Below are 18,352 nucleotides of genomic sequence, written 5' to 3'. Positions count from 1 at the left end.
CAAGCATCTTATTGTTACATTTTCTTTCAATCAAACCAATCATCTTAAAAAAGTTTGGATTTCATCTTGTTTTTTCTGGTGGCAATTTTTGTTACTTGATCATATATTAATATTTTAATAGATAATTTTGTTTTACTATTAGTATTTAAGAAACTCAAATTTCATGTTCTGTCTGAATTAAGTTCATGATAATGATTTCCTTATTGTACTTAATCACATCATGATAAAACTGTTGTTTCTTTTTGACTTAATGGGCAATGTATTTTCATTCATGTAGAACAACTTAAAATTGATGGATGAGATGATGGTGAAATTGAGACCTCTTATGCTCTGAAGTGTTCCACGGTTATGTAACAGAGTATATGATATGATGGGTATGATAAATTTATTGTATTTTTCAATTTGGTATGGCTTATTGATGCTCAGTTAGGTGTGTGGTTATTTCAGTGTTATGAATGCAGTGATGTCATCTGGTGGTCATAGAGAAAGATTGCATTTAATGCGAGGAGGCAAGCATTACTTAAAGGTAACTATTTATAAAAAAAAATCATCACAAGGGAGCCTTTTAGCTTTCCATACTTTAAAGAATATATTATATCTTTCAGGCAAGAGTGCATCTCCTATGCTATGTGGGACAGATTAGTATTTAACAAAATAAAAGACCAACTTGCTTTTATGGTTTCAGGTGCATCACCCTTGTCTCCTGATGTCATGGAACTTACTTTCATTTATTTGTGTCTTATATCACCCTAGTTTCATTTCTTTTTATTACAGTATTGTTGTAATAGCAACCTTTTCATTTATCATGCAAAAAAAAATGGACAAGTGGCTTTGGTTATGGTCATTTCTCTTAAGCTTTGCCCTGTTTCTAAGGTTTTGTTCAGATTCTTCCATGTTTTGTAAATTTTGGATTTTGATTTTTTGATTTTTGGTCATATTGAAAATGTTTTGGCTTCTTATATATGAAAGTTTGATCATGGCATTCATGTACCTTTTTTTAACATTTAATAGTTGCAAATTTTGTTAGACAAGAAACTAATTATACATGACTTTGCCCCTACAGGCTATAGAAGTTCAAATTGTGAATGTTGTATGCATCAGATTTTTGACAGCAAAATGCTAAGGTATAAATTTATCTGTTTAGATGCTCACAACATTCATCACATGTTACAATGCTTTCCAATTAAGTAACTTGTTTACTAGCCAATTTAGCCATTTAATGTTAGTAGGTTTTTCTGAGAAATGTTTTTTTTTTTCAATTAAGTAGGTGACAAAGGAGCTTTTCACCTACCTTTGCACTTATACTGCATAAAAGTTACACATAGTTGTAAGATTTAAAATTTTATCCTTTTAACATTATTTAATTAGTTTCCCCTGCAGGTTGTCAACCTGATTTTGTACAAACAAGGTTCCAGTTTTTCAATAAAGAAGTTGAACTTGTATGCAGCATATGTGTATGTGTATCCTTTTCAGACCATGAAGCCTTTGATCATCCTGTTAGTTACATGTAAAGTGCATTGTTTCTCATTCTCCCATTTAAGTTAGTTACATGTAAGTCTTTGATTATAATGAATGTGCAAGCCTTTTTGTTTCTTCTTCAACTGACATGGATCCTAGGTATCAACATGTTTGTGGATCTTTTTTTTTCTTTTGGTCCACGATGGATCATCAGAGAGGTTTTTTCATTCCTTAGTTATCAAGTTTATTATGATATGTATTTGAATTTCATAATTACATGCAATACATAGCAACTTAAGATATTGGCAGAAATGAAACACATGCTTCCTTTATGGATTTCACCTTCAGGCTATTTATAGCATCCTAGTTTTATTCCTTTATATTACAGTCTTGTACGTACAACTTTTTCTTATTTAGACATCGTACTTTGAAAAACAATAATAATCCTTCCTTTCTCTTCTCTTCTTCCTGTGGCATGCATTAAAATAAATTAACCTGGAGTTGATTTTTATGACTAACATTTATAAGATTTTTTCAGGAGACAAGTAGAAGGCCGATTAAAGATTATTTATTGATAGGTAAGATGTAATAAATTAATGTTTAAAGTACTTCTTGAAAGATACAATGGTGAAGGAAATTGCAATTAGATTTAAAGGTATGCTCTGTAAATGAGTTTTTATATAAATCCATCACGCTCTCCAAACATCTCTATAATCCAAAGAAATTATATCAATCCTTGGAGAAAGAAAATGACAAGACAAGAAATTATATCGTTTAAGAATGTATTTCAGATTCTGTCAGATCACAATGTTCTAGTCAAATCTCTTTTTGTGGTATGTGATCATGGAAGACTCCAGCACTTAATTTTTTTTTCTTGTTTCTGTTTCATTGATTTGCATTTTACTAATAAAATAACTGTGGTCAAAATCTTGGATTAGTCATGGTCTGAATGTGTTCTGTTTAACATAATGTAGTTTGTTGGTTTGTTTATCAAGTTAAATCATGTATTGATGTTCTATTATCATTTTTACTTGATTTTAATCTTAGTGTAGTTTTGGTTAACAACAAACATTGTCATCACGGATTATTATTAGGGTCATCTAATCTAATCTGCGACATTTATCAACACATAGATTCTTCCCCATGTTATATGAATTTCTGAAGATTGTAAGCTGTCTAACAAATCTTAAAATATGTATTTCAATTACTAATTTGTGGTTATTTGATAGGATAACTGGAGCAGTCAAGAAGAGCATATAGAAATCTAGAAAAAAAAAAAAAAAAAAAAAAAAAAAAAAAAAAAAAAAAAAAAAAAAAAAACTAAATGACCATATATGATATGCCAAGGTAAGAAACCAAATTCTACTTCGCTGATTACTTAATATACATCTAAGATGTCTAATAGGGTACTAATAAAAAAATACTTAATATTAAATCGTAAATGCAATCAATAGTCTAACACAAGACCTTTTGCCTTCAAAATATTAAGTTTGTTTGATTCCGGTTGCCAATTATAGTACTTTCTACTGTTTTTCTATTAAGACATTGTACATTTAATTATTTACCTATTAAGACATTGCGTTTTAAAAATCTAAGTATTTTGAAAATCTGAACTTGTTTCATTTTGGTTAACATTTATAGCATTTTATATTCAAAATATTTGAAGTTGATCAACAAATTTATGGAAATGTCCTATTCCTCTACAGTACTGTTTTAGTTTTTTGTAATGTATTTATGTTCTATTAGATTGTTTATTATAGTAGTAACATATACTTTTCTGAATTTTTGCTACTTATTTCATGGTTTCAAAACAAGTTTGGTAGTCACCTAGATGTTAAATTTATAAAAATGGCAACATACTTGGATCTCTTTACCAATTAAAGTACATTTTGCTCATTTTAGTAGGGAAATAAAAATATGTTGCTATTACAGGTAAAAGTATATAAGTATGCTGCTATTATGGATAAAGAACAAAGTATAAATACATTGCTTCTATTGGTAAAGAAATGTAAGTACGCTGCTCTTTTTGGTAAAAAAATAGTGCATTGTCTATATTCAATGTAAACAGAATAAGCAAGTTGCTCTTTTGTTATTCAGAGGTCAAGCTTTTTGGATTATGAAGGCTGAGTCACGGATCCAGATGCATTAAAAAAGTGAATATTCGATGAGGGAGTGGAACACTTGCGAAAAAGAGGCTTTTATATTTTGGTACAATTTACACATTTACCCTTTTGGCTAGTTTTAACTAAATCTGTTAATGACATGTTATTCTAGGTTTGGCCATTTTTCATGGGATCTTATTCATATGATTCAACATACACAGAGAGGAGAGGCAGTATGTTGTCTTAGTTAACATCAGAGTACATGACTATCAAAAACCAGTGACATGTAAATGTCTTTTTTGCCCTCCAACTTCTATCACCCTGACCCACATATTATATTTATTGCAATTTCATGTTGCAGAGTATTTACCTGGAAAATGATATTTTTTGGATACCCCAGGGGACAGACAATAGTATTTCGTCCTTTTGATATTTCAAAAGTTATGGTTTTCATCTAGATATTTCATTTGTTGCACAAGTGGTCAAAAAAGTATAGTTTTGTTGTAAGGTTTGTCCGTGGTACTGAACTGCTGATGGTGTTGCAAAATGTCCGTGAAGTCCAAGTGAAATGACTAACTTGTCCTCGTCTTTTTCTCCTTCATCCTCTAAACCAAAAATACCTCACTCAAATCAACCAAAACCCAAAATTAAACTACAACTAAAACTAAATTAAGATCCAATGTGCCAACAAATTGAAAAAAAAAAACATGAACAAAAAACTAAAAAGATGATGATAAGGACAAAAAAGTCAGAAGAAATACAACATATCAAGCATCCTATCAACTCATCAAAATTGACTCTTTGTTTTCTTTCATGCTTGTTCCTTGCTCTCTGTGAACTTGATGAGTTGATCAACAAGCAAAAATAAAGTACAAGATGTTCAAATACTACAACACTTTTCATGAAAGTTACAATATTTCGCTTTTAGAAAAGTTTAAAATTTAAAAGTACCTATTTGTCCATTGATTTTTAGCCTACACAACACTTCCATGAGTTTTACATACTTCACTGCTTCTCAAAGTTGTTAACATCTTGAATTATGGTACAAAACTTGTTTGCTTTTACGATTGATCTGCATGGAAAGTTATGTTCATATGTACATTCATGGGTTAGTTTTGTTAGTGTATGTAGGTGGAGTGATCTTGCAGATTCCATACGATGAACTTGGAACAAGAGGACTAGAGAAAAATAGTTGTTTGTTGAGAATGTTAATCATTATTGATGGTTTATGTTAATCATTATTGGTGGTAAACAAATAAATGTAAGTAGTTTGCTATTTATTGCAATTGTTGTTAATCATGAACAATAAGATTCACATGCTTTCAAGTTTGAAGTTTGAACTACTAGGTTGTAGCAACATACAAAGGATTCAAGGACTGTTTATCGTTTCCATGAGTACTTGAATCTGTTTGACAAGTGGTTACCTTGTTTTTGTCAGTTTTGTTAAAAAAATGTTAACATAGATGAAGAGATGGCTAAGATGATAGTTTATGAAATTGAATCTTTATCAGAGAAACTTGAGGTTCTTCACTTGTTTGAATTGTGTCTCTAATATCTCTCACCTTCCTGTTTGATTAGTTCTTGTAGTATTTCTTAAGGATTTCACAACATATTTGACATTGAAGGTCAAAATTCAGCCCACCATCTTTTGTGATTTTCTCCTTTACTTCAGTATGAGGTTTGAGTCTTGAATATGTTTCAGAAGCCAATGAATGTTGAGATATCTATATGAATTAGAAGCAGGAGGCATCCAAACACCAAACCTCCATAAATGACAACAAACTTTGACAACTTTAGAAAAAGCAACAACATTCTATATTGTAGCAGTCAAAGTCAAACATCAATGTGTAATTAACGGCAACAAACTTTGAGAAACTACAAGGATTAAAAATATCAGATTCTAACAAAGTATGAACTTTTAAGATTAGTAAGCACAAGATTTCCAATAAGAAAAAAAATATAAAATGCTTCCGTTAACTCCATTGATAGACATCTTCTGTCCTTTCACTCAAAAGATTGATAACATTGTATGTGCTCGTTTTAAGTAAAGTTAATGGGGAACATCATCATGTACAAAATTCTGCTCCATATTCAAAGGGTCCATAGCAATGTTCTTATCATTAGAAGAGTGGCAATTTCATTAGAAACCAAATTCGCTTGCAGAATTCATGGGAAAAGAAACACTATTAAGCAACATAATCACGGCACAGAAACAAAGCTGTAAGAAATCAAATTGAAAGGTTTAGTGGTCTGAATTCATGATCTTGATTACAGAATGGCTTGAAATTGTTTAATAGCCAGATGAATGTGCAGACCTTTTTGTTGTTTCTTCAACTGACATGGATCCTAAGTATCAACAAGTTTGTGGATCTTTTTAACATGCATCATTTACCCCTGCTTCTTCTTCTTAATGATACTGATAAACACTAAAGGGTGTTTCAGTCATTTAACGTAATTTTCACTTCAATTCTTTTGATAGATTTGCAAAATAAACACAAAACAACAAAAGAATAGAATCAAAATCCTTTCCATTTCCTGTCAATCATACACATGACAAATACCAATTCATTTGACAAATTCCATTCATTTCAAAAGTATTTTGTGAACCACTTCCCTACATTACTCCGAGACTGATTGTTATTCTTAATTTCAACTTGTTTGACAAATTCCATTCATTACTCTGCAACAAGAAAAGGTTTTAGAAACCAAATAAAGAGCTTATGTTATGGTGGAGAAAAGGTAAAGAAGATCCCCTGAGAATCAAAGTCTTAGCATGTATGTTTTTACCCTTAAAACTATAAAACACTTGATGCTTTTTATGTTCTTATTTAGCTTTCCATTGAATCTCAAATAAGGGTGTTGGGTGATTATGCCTTTCTGTTACGAGATTATGAACTTGCTTTATCAAATTACTGTCTTCTATCCACTGATTACAAAAGATATGAGTCTATGACCCTGTTTGTGTATTTCCAGAAATACCCCTATGTTCCTAAAACTCATGCTTGTGTATTATCTCCAGGAAATGATGTTTTTGTATTAATTTGTATGTCATTGCTAAAACTGGGTACATTTTGAAAGTAGAATGTTGTAATAAGATGAAATGAAAGTAGGATTGTATATATAATAAGCAATCACTGAAAGTAGGATGATCTGAGGCGAGTTTTCTATAGTTTGTTCATTATAGCATTGTACTTCCATTTCTTTATGTTACAACATTGTAATTTCAACTTTTTCTTACAAGGGCTGCATTGCATTATGAAAATTCCATGAATTTATAGCGTTGTAATTTTAATTTTTCTTATTAATACTTTGAAAAATCGATCCAATCAATCATAGCAATGGAAATTGCTTTGTATCTTTATGACATTGCTATAATTGGGTAGATTTTTCCAAGCACAATTCTATAATAGGAAAAATGAAACTACTTTAGTATTTCTTGCATTTAAACCAATATTGAAAGATACAAATACAATGGTGAAGAAAATTGCAATTAGATTTAAGACAAAATTGCAAGTTTGATTCTGTCAGCCTTTTTATGAATAACATGATGTTCTAGTCAAATCTCTTTTTGTGGGTATATGATCATGAAAGAATCCAACACCTAATAATGATTTTTCTTGTTTCTCTTTCATTGATTTGCATTTTACTAATTGTGTTAGGTTTAACATATTGTTGTTTGTTGGTTTGTTTATCAAGTTAAATCATGTATTGATTGTTATATGAATTTCTGAAGATTGTAAGCGGATCTTAATTTATGTATTTCAATTACTAATTTGTGGTTATTTGATAGGATAAATGAAGCAGTCAAGAGCATCTAGAAATCTATAAAAAAATAAAAAATAAAAAAAAAAAATAAAAAAAAAAAGCTAAATGACCATATATGATGCCAAGGTAAGAAAGTACATTGTTATTGCTTAATTTATAATTGAAATCAGTCTTTTGAATATAAGGTTACAAAGAAGAGGTCCATCTAATAGATGCATAGCTTGTAGACAAGAAACTAAGTATACACTTCAACCCTACAGGCTCCAGAAGTTCAAATTGAGATGTTATATGCATAATTTTCATTATCAAATATCAATGGTTCTATAATAATATATGAATGATTTATCATTCTTTTTAGAGTAATTATATTTTTGGTCCGTGAGTGTAGCTGATTTTTTCATATTTGGTCCTTATTTTGGAGAACACTCATGAAGGTTAGGATTTTGATATTAGTTTGTTCAAATTTTCAAATTTAGAGACAATTGCCTAAATCAACGTACATTTTTGTTGTTTCATGGTTGTTTTTTTTTTATCAACTCTAGATTTCATATTCATATACATATTCTTAATGTAAACCCTCTTGTTTTGCTCTACATTCCACACCATAGTTACTGATTTTATTGTTATGGTAGTGGTAGAACAAGTGTACAATGTTGTTCTTGAAGAGAAGTATCTCTTTTAGCACAGTTAGCTAATTTCTTTAGTATGTTTGGCAAAAAAAACTTATTGCTTATTAGCTTATAAGTTAATAAGTGTAGGGTAACTTATGAAAAAATGACTTATTAGAGGTTCTCCACCGGAATAAGTTATTTTCATCCAAACATTTTTTTAACTTATAGTGGTGTGGAACCTAATAAGTTGTTTTAAAATGATTAGCCAAACACCCCCTTAGATGTCTACCTAATTATAGCATTATACTTTCAGCTTTTTCTTATTGCTTTGAAAGTTCTACTCCATTATACATAGCATTGTACTTCCAAGTGTTTTCTTATTGTGACATTATACTCTAATTTTTTTACCTAATGAAGCAGTGAAATTGCTTTGCATTTTGAAACTTTTATCAATCATAGCATTATATTTTAAGTTATAGCGTTATAATTTTAATTATTTTACTAGTTTTCATTCTCTCTGCTGATCTGTACAAGAAATGCCATCATGTATTACATTTTTTGTTACCTGATCATATCTTAATACTTTAATAGATAATTTTGTTTTACTTAATAGATAGTTTTCATTATCGGATGTCAATGATTCTATAACAACGATTAACTAACAATATATATGAATGATCTATCAATCTTTTTAGAGTACTATATGATTTACCAATGGCACTATGGCAGGTAAATGACTATTTTGCCCTCCAACTTTTATCACCCACATATTATATTTATTGCAATTTCATGTTGCAGAGTATTTCCCGCTAAAAGGTTTTAAAAAATTAAGAAAAAAAAGGTTTGATCGAGAAAGAGGTTGTATGAAAATGACCATACATTTGAACTTATTTAAAATTTGGTTTTTTAATCAAGTATTTTATTTTGTTTTTAGGGTAAGGACTGACAGGTCATTGTTTTAAGTAGTTCTATGAATTGGTGTTTATGATTTAAGATGAAGGAGTAAGTCAACAAAATATATCATACAGGGTCCAACGATCTTGATTTTGTTTTAAATTAGTGGTTTTGATTGAATATGGTTTGTTGTTTATGATTTAAGATGAAGGCGATTGAGAAGATGATAAGGGCAAAAAAGTAAAGAAGAAAAACATCTTGAGCATCCATCCTATTAACTCATATCAAAATTGACTCTTTGTTTTCTTTCATGCTTGTTCCTTGCTCTCCCTGAACTCGATGAGTTGATCGATAAGCAAAGAAAGTATAAGATGTTTAAATATTATAACTGTGGGAAAATGTAAATTGTTTTGTATTTATTGTGGGAAGTGACTTATTAAGGAAAAGGATGATCTATATCGTCTTGAGTTGCCAAAAACACCCAGATCATCTCACTCACTCATAACAGATTCTCGTTCACTCATATTAGTATTTGCTATCTCCAATAAAGAAAAAATCATACTTCATCATTGTCGTTTAGGTCATCCCTCATTTAGGATTATTAAAGTTCTTTTTCCTTCTTTGTTTAAAACAATTAATGTTGAAAGCCTTCATTGTGAGGTATGTGAGCTTGCTAAACAGAAGTGTATCCCTTTTTCTATTGGTAATTAAAAAAAAAAAAGTAATTCTCCTTTTTATCTTATTCACACTGATATATGGGGTCCATCTAATATTTCCAATGTGTCGGGTGCACGATGGTTCGTGACATTCATTGATGGTTGTACACAGGTTACTTGGGTGTTTCTGTTAAAGCATAAATCAGATGTTAGCATTATTCTCCCTAATTTCATTTCAATGATAAAATACCAATTTGGAGTCAAAGTTCAAAGGATAAGATCTGATAATGCTCGAGATTATTTTAATCAAACTCTCACCTCTTATTTTCAAATGGAGGGAATAATTCAATAATCTTCATGTGTTAAAACGTCTGAACAGAACGGAGTGTTCAGACAGGAAAAATGAGCATTTATTAGATCAAACCAGAGCATTATTATTACAAAATAACGTTCCAAAAATATTTTTGGGGAGAAGTTGTGCTCATAGCAACTTACCTTATAAATAGACCTCCTACCCGAGTTCTTGGATTCAAAAGTCTGATCGATGTACTTTCTTCCTTCTCCCCGAATGTATCCACTTCTAACAATCTTGTTCCGCACATCTTTGGATGTATCTCATTTGTTCACATCCATAGCCAAGACAAGACAGAAACAAACTTGATCCTTGAGCTCTAAAGTGTGTTTTTTTTTATATTCCTCAACCCAGAAAGGGTACAAATGCTACCACCCCCCATCTAGAAGCTTCTTTGTTTCAAAAGATGTAACCTTTAGTGAAAACAATCCCTACTTCACCTAACCTTATCTTCAGGGGGAAAATTAAAAGGAAGATAATGGAAGCTTGGAAGATCTTTTCCATGACTTATCTACATCTTTGCCTGCATTATCCCAATCTCACTCTAATCATATCCTTGAATCTGATCCAGAAACATAAACACTTACATCATAGTCTCAATCCACATCTATTCCTACATCATCCCAACCTAACCCCCTAAATACTCCTACCCATGATTCTATCCCTAGTCCAAAAATAATCTCAATAGTTCAAATTCGTGAAATTATTCCAGAGCCTAAATCCACATGGTTTTGAAAGAAACTATTATACTCGAGACAAAAGAAGAACATTCCTAGACCTGAGCAAGTCCAAGTGTCTGATACTAGTCCTTTTGATCCTTCAAATGAGGTAACAGTCTTTGATTCTATACCTTTACAAAGTGAAACTGAATCTCAAACAAGTGATTAAATTCTACCCATTGCCTTTAGAAAAGGAGCAAGAGAATGCACAAAAAGATCATTGTCTCCTTATCACACTACACATTTTTCCAAAAGTTCTCCCCTACATACAAAGCATTTCTTGTCAATCTAACTCCATTACCATTCCTACTAATTTGACCGAGGCATTATCTAATGAAAAATGGAAGCAAGCCATAAATGTGGAAATGCAAGCACTAGAAAAGAATAAAACTTGGGAGTTGGTTAAGTTGCTTGAAGGGAAAAAAAAATTGTAGGATGCAAATGGGTCTATACAGTGAAATACAAGGCGAATGGGTCAATTGAAATGTATAAAGCGAGATTGGTAGCTAAGGGATACAGACAGACTTTTGGCATTGATTATTCTGAGATATTCGCACCAGTTGTGAAAATGAATACAGTTAGGATAGTTCTATCCTTAGTTGCTAATCTTGGTTGGGAGTTGCATCAATTTGATGTAAAAAACACATTTTTGCATGAAGAGGAGATCTACATGGATGTTCCTCCTGGTTATAGAAAAGGAACAAATCCCAATACGGTGTGTAAATTGAAAAAGGCACTATACGGTTTAAAACAATCTCCCCGAGCATAGTTTGGGAGATTTTCCAGAACTATGTTAGCTTTGGGATATAAACAAGGTCAAGGGGGTCACACTTTGTTCGTGAAGCACTCAAAAATAGGAAAGACAACAACCCTACTGGTTTATGAGGATGATATCATCGTATAAGGAGATGATGAAATAGAGCAACAAGTCTTAAGCCAATGTCTAGCCAAAGAATTTGAGATCAAGACATTAGGAAGACTGAAGTATTTCCTTGGAATTGAAGTTGCTCATTCAAGAAAGGGATTTTTTATATCCCAACAACTTACTCATGGAAACAGGACAAGGTGCATGCAAACCAAGAAGCAAAGCTTGGTGGCACCATCTAGTGCTGAAGCAGAATTTCGGGCAATGGCTCATGGTATATATGAGCTATTATGGCTTAAAAATTAAGTTTGCAATAAACATAGCATGTTAAAGTTGACAGACATTTTGTCAAGGAGAAGTTATTGCAGCATGATTGTGCCATGTCAGCTTTTATAGACAGTCTTTTGTACTTTATAGCTCATAGTATGAGTGTAAGTCGATTTTCTTGAGTCAAAAGTAAGTTGCTGTTTTCGTCCAATGACAATGACAATGAGAAAAGGAAAATGGCATGCTGTTAAGCTGTTTATAATTTGGTGTATTTGTTTTCCTACACATAACAATTTATCTTTAATCATTTGTAATAATCTTTTTGATAGACATCTTCTAACAAAGTATGAACAAAAGATGCAAACCTTGTCTGTGCAACAATGGTGATGCAGAGTAAAAAATCTCAAAAAAAAAAAAGACTCTAAATTTGGAAGGAGCATTTTATCAAACACTTGGTGAACGAAGGAGGAAAAGAAAATGAAAGTCAAAAGATGGGAGTTGGGGTTGATGAGGACAGTGTAACCACAGAAGTATCAGCCAAGTCCATGAGAAAGATTAAGGGTTCGCACCTTATACAGTCAATAGTGTGCCGGTTGCTGCTCTGATAAGTCAGCACATACGCCACCCTTTCCCTGTTACAGGTCTAGATGGAAAATAGATATTCCAGTGGCTTGCTCGCTCTTCAAGAGGTCGCCACCAGCGCACGGTGGTTCTTGCACTCGGGCCCCGCCAATTATTTATACCGTGGATCCTAACCGACACCATTCAGAGACTGCCAAACGCCGTGCAATTAATGCATCGTCGCCGCGAACCTTTAGAGCCCGACTCGACCTTCACCACGGATTGGACTGGGAACCTCCATAGTCTGTATCCCCTTTTCAACATCCCTCCGAACCCACCTTAATGCCCCCACTTGGGTCATAGACTCGCGCAACCGAGTCCGGCGACGATGAAGCTCGAACACTCATTATAGACCCTAATAAGCTCTTCTCCCTAGGCGATGTGGGATGAGAAGTTTTCCTTTTTTTTAATTAGGCAACAAAAAATAGATGGATTAAGCATATTAAAGTTAATTATATAAAATTATAAATTACTAATCACAAAAATGATAAAAAGAAAGAGAAAAAGGCAGACTAATGTTTTTGTTTATTTTTGAAATTTTAAACAAAAAATAGCTAGTAAAATAGTAATGATTTTTAAAGATGTTATTGAGAAAGTTTTATAAAATGATATGTTTTTTAATATTTTTGTAGAAAACGTCAGTGAAAAATGTCAACCATCAACAAAAAAATGGGTCGTAAAACCAGATGGAAAAAAAAAATCAACTTTGTTTTCACAAACAACGTCTATGAAAATCCATGTAAAAAAAACATTTTTTAACTTTTTTTAGGTGTTAAAACTTAAAAGTCTTCAAAAATCATTTTCATAACAAAATAAAGTTTATTATTATATAGTGTTACCTACAAAAATAACAACAAACAAAGAGATTTTGCAGTGTAAATGATATTTTTGAAGATTTCTAACACAATAAACTTCAAAAATTATGTGTTGTTTTTTTTCGCATGTAAAACACACATAACATACACCAAAACTCAAAAATATAAAACCTTTTTGCATTGAGTATTTCTAACACTTGATTCTGCGGTGATGAACAAGAATTGTGTACATCTTTAAATTGAAATTTTCTAGAATCTACAAATCAAAATCATCGTCACTCTCGATCTTCTGTCCAAATCCTTTTGGTCCAGCTCTTGCTCTTACTCTCTTCTTCTTGCCACCTTTCTTTGCTTTCTCTGCTTCTTCTTTCTCAAACTTATCTTTCTCCCTTTTCTGTAAGAAATCTGTTACAGCTATGTAGATAACCTGAAAAACACACACACGAATGAACTCAAATCATAAGTCTGATGGGATTATCAAACTTCCTCAAATATTTGAAGTAATATAATCCAATTTGGTGTAACATATAATTCAAGCTCAAAATCATACTACATTTGTTACAGATTTCATCTACACTTTTCGATTTGAGATATTTTGTTGAAAACCTAATGAGATTATCTAGAAATGATATGAAATTCGATGAGCATACATGTCAAGCCATCAAAGAATGTATGTACACTTTGACTTTTGAAGTCAATCATGTCATCTTTAAAAACTGGAAAGCGATACCAAATTTGCAGAATATTAGACCTAATTTTTTAAATTTTGTTATGATTCTTACGAGGAGTACTGGGTTTATAAAGTTTATGAGTAGCTTCCAAGAACAGATACCGAATTCGATACCAGAAAAATTGTCTGTTTGACCTCAAAGTTCGACCACCCCTTTTCTTGTCTGAAAATTTCAGCATTGTGATAATTTGTAATTGAAATCAGCCCTTTTGACCTCAAATCTAAACCAAAAGCTAAGAATTTTAAAGAAAATTGTGGATTTGCAGATGAATATTCATGATCTAACGAGCTTTACAGTACCTTACCCCAATAGTGAGAACTGATAAGCCAACAAAAGCAATGGAAAGAAGAACTGAAATAACGATGGAGACTCCATCACCGTTATCGGAGGCTGTGGAAACAATCTGATCGGTGTTCTCAGGGGAACTTGCTTCAGCTAGCAGAAAAACCCCATCCGGAGTAGCGGAAATTGGGCGGATTACGGCGGCGCGGGGAGGAATTACAAGGCGGGGGATGCAATTGGTTCTTGGTGACGGAAGTATAAATAGCGAAGATTTAATTGGGAATCCGATGGCATGATATTTCAAAATCGGTAATGGTGGAAGAGATGTAGTTGCAGCAGTTACCACCATTGTTTCATCTGCTTTCTGAACCACATGGATAAAGTTTTGAAGGGGTAACGACTAACGATGTACGTCACCCCAGACGGGTTACATTATGGATCGCGTTTGGAGCCCATGTCCAAGTCCAGGGGTATATTCCGTTTTATGTAATCTGTAAGATGTGAAAATATGATTTTTTTTTTCTTGAGAAATTTAGGGTTGATACAAAAATAAGTTAGCAAATTTGAATATCTTTATTTGGCAAAAGAGAAAAAATTATATTGATATTGTAACAAAGTGTATAAAAAAGAATAGTTGTATACACATTGACTATCATAATAAGAACATTATAAAAAGTCTAAACCTTTTTAATAGCAATAGAACTATAGGCCCGGTTTAAGCAGGACCACGAAAAAAATAAGACCTAAGATTTAATCAAATTATATATTTAATAACTACATATATATAAGATTTTATTTAAGGTTTTGCATAAAGTTTGGGTAGCCTAATCGACATAAGCCTATCCTTTATTTAAAACCAATGTAGGTTCGATTCTTGTTGACAACATTCGATGTTTTAAATTCAAGTTACAGTTTTGACCATTACTTTATGTTATATATTGCATAATCAATCCTTCATTCCAATATGTTTAACAAATCAGTTTTAGAAGTTACATAATTAGCCCTTGAACTTTTTACAAAATTCCATATGTTCTTTTTTAATTAATTTATTTACTTTTAAGTTTTCCGAAACGACAATTCACCGTCTTAAGTTTATTTTCCTTATATATTAAAAAATTGTTTTAGGCCCTGTTTTTCTTCTTAGCACAGGGCCGTTAAAATCAACGAGTCGGCCCTAAAAACTATAATGTCATGATTTGTTTTTAATAAACATAGACGCATCTCATATACAAAGTATGCATAATAAGCTATTGATGTACCATATGGCATTAGGGGATATCAATTACTGGACTATGGTATGGTTCTATTTGATTCAGGCGCTACCCAATCATTTGTGTCTCTTGCGCTCATCAAGAGATTTGATGATGCTCCTGGGGAGCTTGATTAACCGCTGGAGGTAGAGATCGATGATGATCTTTCAGTGAGGGTATCGAGAGTTCATCAGGATTGTACTCTCAAGCTATTCCAAGAGAGATATCTAATTGATTTGATTCGTATTCCTTTACATGAGACTGATGAGAGTAAATTCGTTATGGGGATGGACTTATTGAGCCCTAATGGAGTGATGATTGACTGCGGGCACCAGTTAGTTCGGGTTCGAATCCTATGTGATGGGGGGGACTAGTTATTCATGGTGAGAGTGCTCAACACGGACCGACTCTCTATTCAGCTGCGGGAGCTAGGAGATATCTTCAGGGTTGTCCGGGTTTTGTGGCTTATGTATTGGACACCAGGATGGAGAGAAAAAGGATGATTAGGGATGTGCCAGTAGTTTGCGAGTATTCAGGTGTGTTCCCGGAGGGCTTGCCTAGAGTGCCTCCGGAGAGGCAAGTGGAGTTCCATATTGATCTGGTACCAGGTGTGGATCCGATAGTCAATTCACCTTATCGGTTAGCACCACCGGAGATGCAGGAGTGTCTATACATGTGTACGAGTTGTTAGACAAAGGATTTATCAGACCGAATAGTTCACCCTAGGGATCATCAATTATGTTTGTGAAGAAGAAGGATGTGTTGGATTAGGTGTCTAAGCCAATAACTAAATTAGTATAATCTTGAATTATTAAAAAAGTCTTTTGGGTTGCCCTCAAACGTAATAATTAACTGGAATGCTTTTTGGAAAGAGAGACTGATTTATTAATTTATTATATAGTTAATAAACTAATTAGAAATCAAAATAAATTATTTATTAATATATTATTAGAATAATATATTAATTAGAAAATAGTATTGTTTAATTAAGAATTAATCAGAAATTAATTGGAAGTAATTTTACGGTTAATTAGATTAATTGAAAGTGGAAGGACTAAAGGTGACAATGTTCAAAAGTTGAACATTGATCAATTCTAAGGAGGGACAAAATTCTAGTTGGTTATAGCTTTTCTAGATGGTTTTTAGAGCTTTTCTTGGACTCTAAGGAAACTTGGATGTCTTAGGGGGAAAGCAAAAGGGATAAAGCTTATCTAAGAAACTGTCTTATCCTTAGCCTCCATATCACCTATATAAACCCTCCTAAGGGTTCATAATTTCGTTCATCCCTTCTACAAAAGGTAGAAACGAAAATCATTCATTCTATCCTCTCTCCTCTTTAGCCTCCAACTTGCTAGGGTTTGGGTGTGATCCATTAGAGGCACGAGACTTCTGGTGCTTGCTTTCTAAAGCTATATCAAGAATGAATCAATGTTTATTTACTACAATAAACATAAGGTATGTATTTTCTAATAACCTTTTCGTAATTTCAAAAATAGCAATATACTTTTAGGGTTTTTGATATTCATTAGTTGTTTGCAAATCATAGTGAGAACATAGAACCTTTAGGGTGCATGTGAACTTAGGGTTTGTGTTTTTCCAGAAAAAAATAGTTTTTGTAACATATAAAAATCATCAGTGGTATCAGAACCATTATTCTCATTGATTTTGCATAAAGTTGAATAGATCAAAATTAGGGTTTATAGAAACTAAACCCTACGGAGGCAATTTTCGAAAATCCCTAGGGTTCTTGAAACCTTAGCCTCCACCCTTAGGTTTTTCGATTTTTGCAAGGGTTTTAGAAACCCTAGCCTCCTCCCTTATTTTTCGATTACTTAGAGGGCAAGTTAGGGTTTCCTTATTTGATAATTATTGTTTTAATTAGTTAAAATAGAATAATTAAAATTTGATAACCCAAATACCCTTATTTTTTGAAATTTAGTAAGGATTAGATTAAGATTAAATTTAAATTATTTGATTAATAGTTAATAGTAAATAATTATTTAATCCTCATGAGATTTAAATTAATTTAATTAACTGTTAATTAAAAAATAAAGATTAATCTTAATTGGTTTAATTTTAAATTAAATTAATTTTTATATTAATTTTAAAATTTTAAATTTAAACCCAGTATTTTAGAAATATTTTAAAATACACCTTATATTATATATAAAAGATCAAAATATTATATGTATAAGACAAGTCAGTCAAATCGCTAGTATGTCTCATTCACGAAGTTATACTATAAGGAGAGTTTAAGGAAGCAGCCTATAAAATGACCATCATTGGGTATCCACTCTTACCTACCGCTCTCTTGTATGGTGGAGGGTCGTTAGCCGAACGGATTTGATAGGACATAATCTCATTAATAAGTATAATGATATAAAGTAACTAAACTATTTTTAAAATCTCACTCTTAGTTACTTTAGGAAAAATGTGAAAAGTATGTTAATGCATGAAAACGCACATCATGTCTTATATGTCATTAATGGGGCGTGTGTGGTTAACCGACACACTAATATGGATCATAAAGAGATATGATGGACATCTTGAAAATTATCATTGTTGATGAAGTGTGTGTGGTTAACCTACACATCAATGTGAGATGGTAAATGACATCAAGGTTGTCAAGAGGTTTTGCATGGTTATCCACATCTCATTTGTGATCCTCAGCATCCCAGTCACAAAAGTGACAACATAATCCAAGATTAAAAATGTCATTGATAAGAATCAATGAATCTCAAAAAATCGAGGAGTTTCATAAGATTGGAAATGGTAAAAGCCTTACCTACCTAAAATAGATTCGAATTTGATTACGACATCCATCTTCAAAGTTCAAATCGAAAATATGGATTCTAACCTTAATTTAAATTTATGGGTTAATAATTAAGGATTAAAATCAACTAAATTGAATTCTCTTATTCTCCTATTTTAAAATATCTTATGAAGAAAGAAATGGTCTTCCTC

General features: G+C 32.1%; 1 protein-coding gene and 1 long non-coding RNA gene across 2 annotated transcripts; both read right to left on the bottom strand.

Moving 5' to 3' along the window:
• Positions 1-3,731: 3,731 nt before the first annotated feature.
• Positions 3,732-12,739, bottom strand: LOC111907273 (uncharacterized). Its single transcript, XR_006183553.2, has 2 exons — positions 5,876-12,739; positions 3,732-5,778 (listed from the first exon to the last, which is right to left on the bottom strand). It is a non-coding gene; the product is annotated as an uncharacterized LOC111907273 (long non-coding RNA).
• Positions 12,740-13,281: 542 nt separating this feature from the next.
• Positions 13,282-14,575, bottom strand: LOC111907268 (uncharacterized). The gene is made up of 2 exons (XM_023903053.3): positions 14,161-14,575; positions 13,282-13,552 (listed from the first exon to the last, which is right to left on the bottom strand). The coding sequence occupies exons 1-2, from the start codon at positions 14,485-14,487 to the stop codon at positions 13,382-13,384; spliced, it is 498 nt and encodes a 165-aa protein (XP_023758821.1). The 5' UTR covers positions 14,488-14,575; the 3' UTR covers positions 13,282-13,381.
• Positions 14,576-18,352: the final 3,777 nt, after the last annotated feature.

Source organism: Lactuca sativa, chromosome 5 (genome assembly GCF_002870075.4).
Source record: "Lactuca sativa cultivar Salinas chromosome 5, Lsat_Salinas_v11, whole genome shotgun sequence".
In the NCBI taxonomy this organism is placed as follows: Eukaryota; Viridiplantae; Streptophyta; class Magnoliopsida; order Asterales; family Asteraceae; genus Lactuca; species Lactuca sativa.
The sequence above is the reverse complement of the archived record's forward strand: the minus strand, read 5'-3'. Positions and strand labels throughout refer to the sequence as shown.

What these genes read in the sequence shown, in the direction of transcription:
- LOC111907268 (XM_023903053.3), bottom strand. Translation starts at nt 14,487, where the DNA reads ATGGTGGTAACTGCTGCAACTACATCTCTTCCACCATTACCGATTTTG. An exon ending in TATCAGTTCTCACTATTGGG is followed by an intron (nt 13,553 to 14,160) that starts GTAAGGTACTGT and finishes TGTGTTTTTCAG; the next exon opens with GTTATCTACATAGCTGTAAC.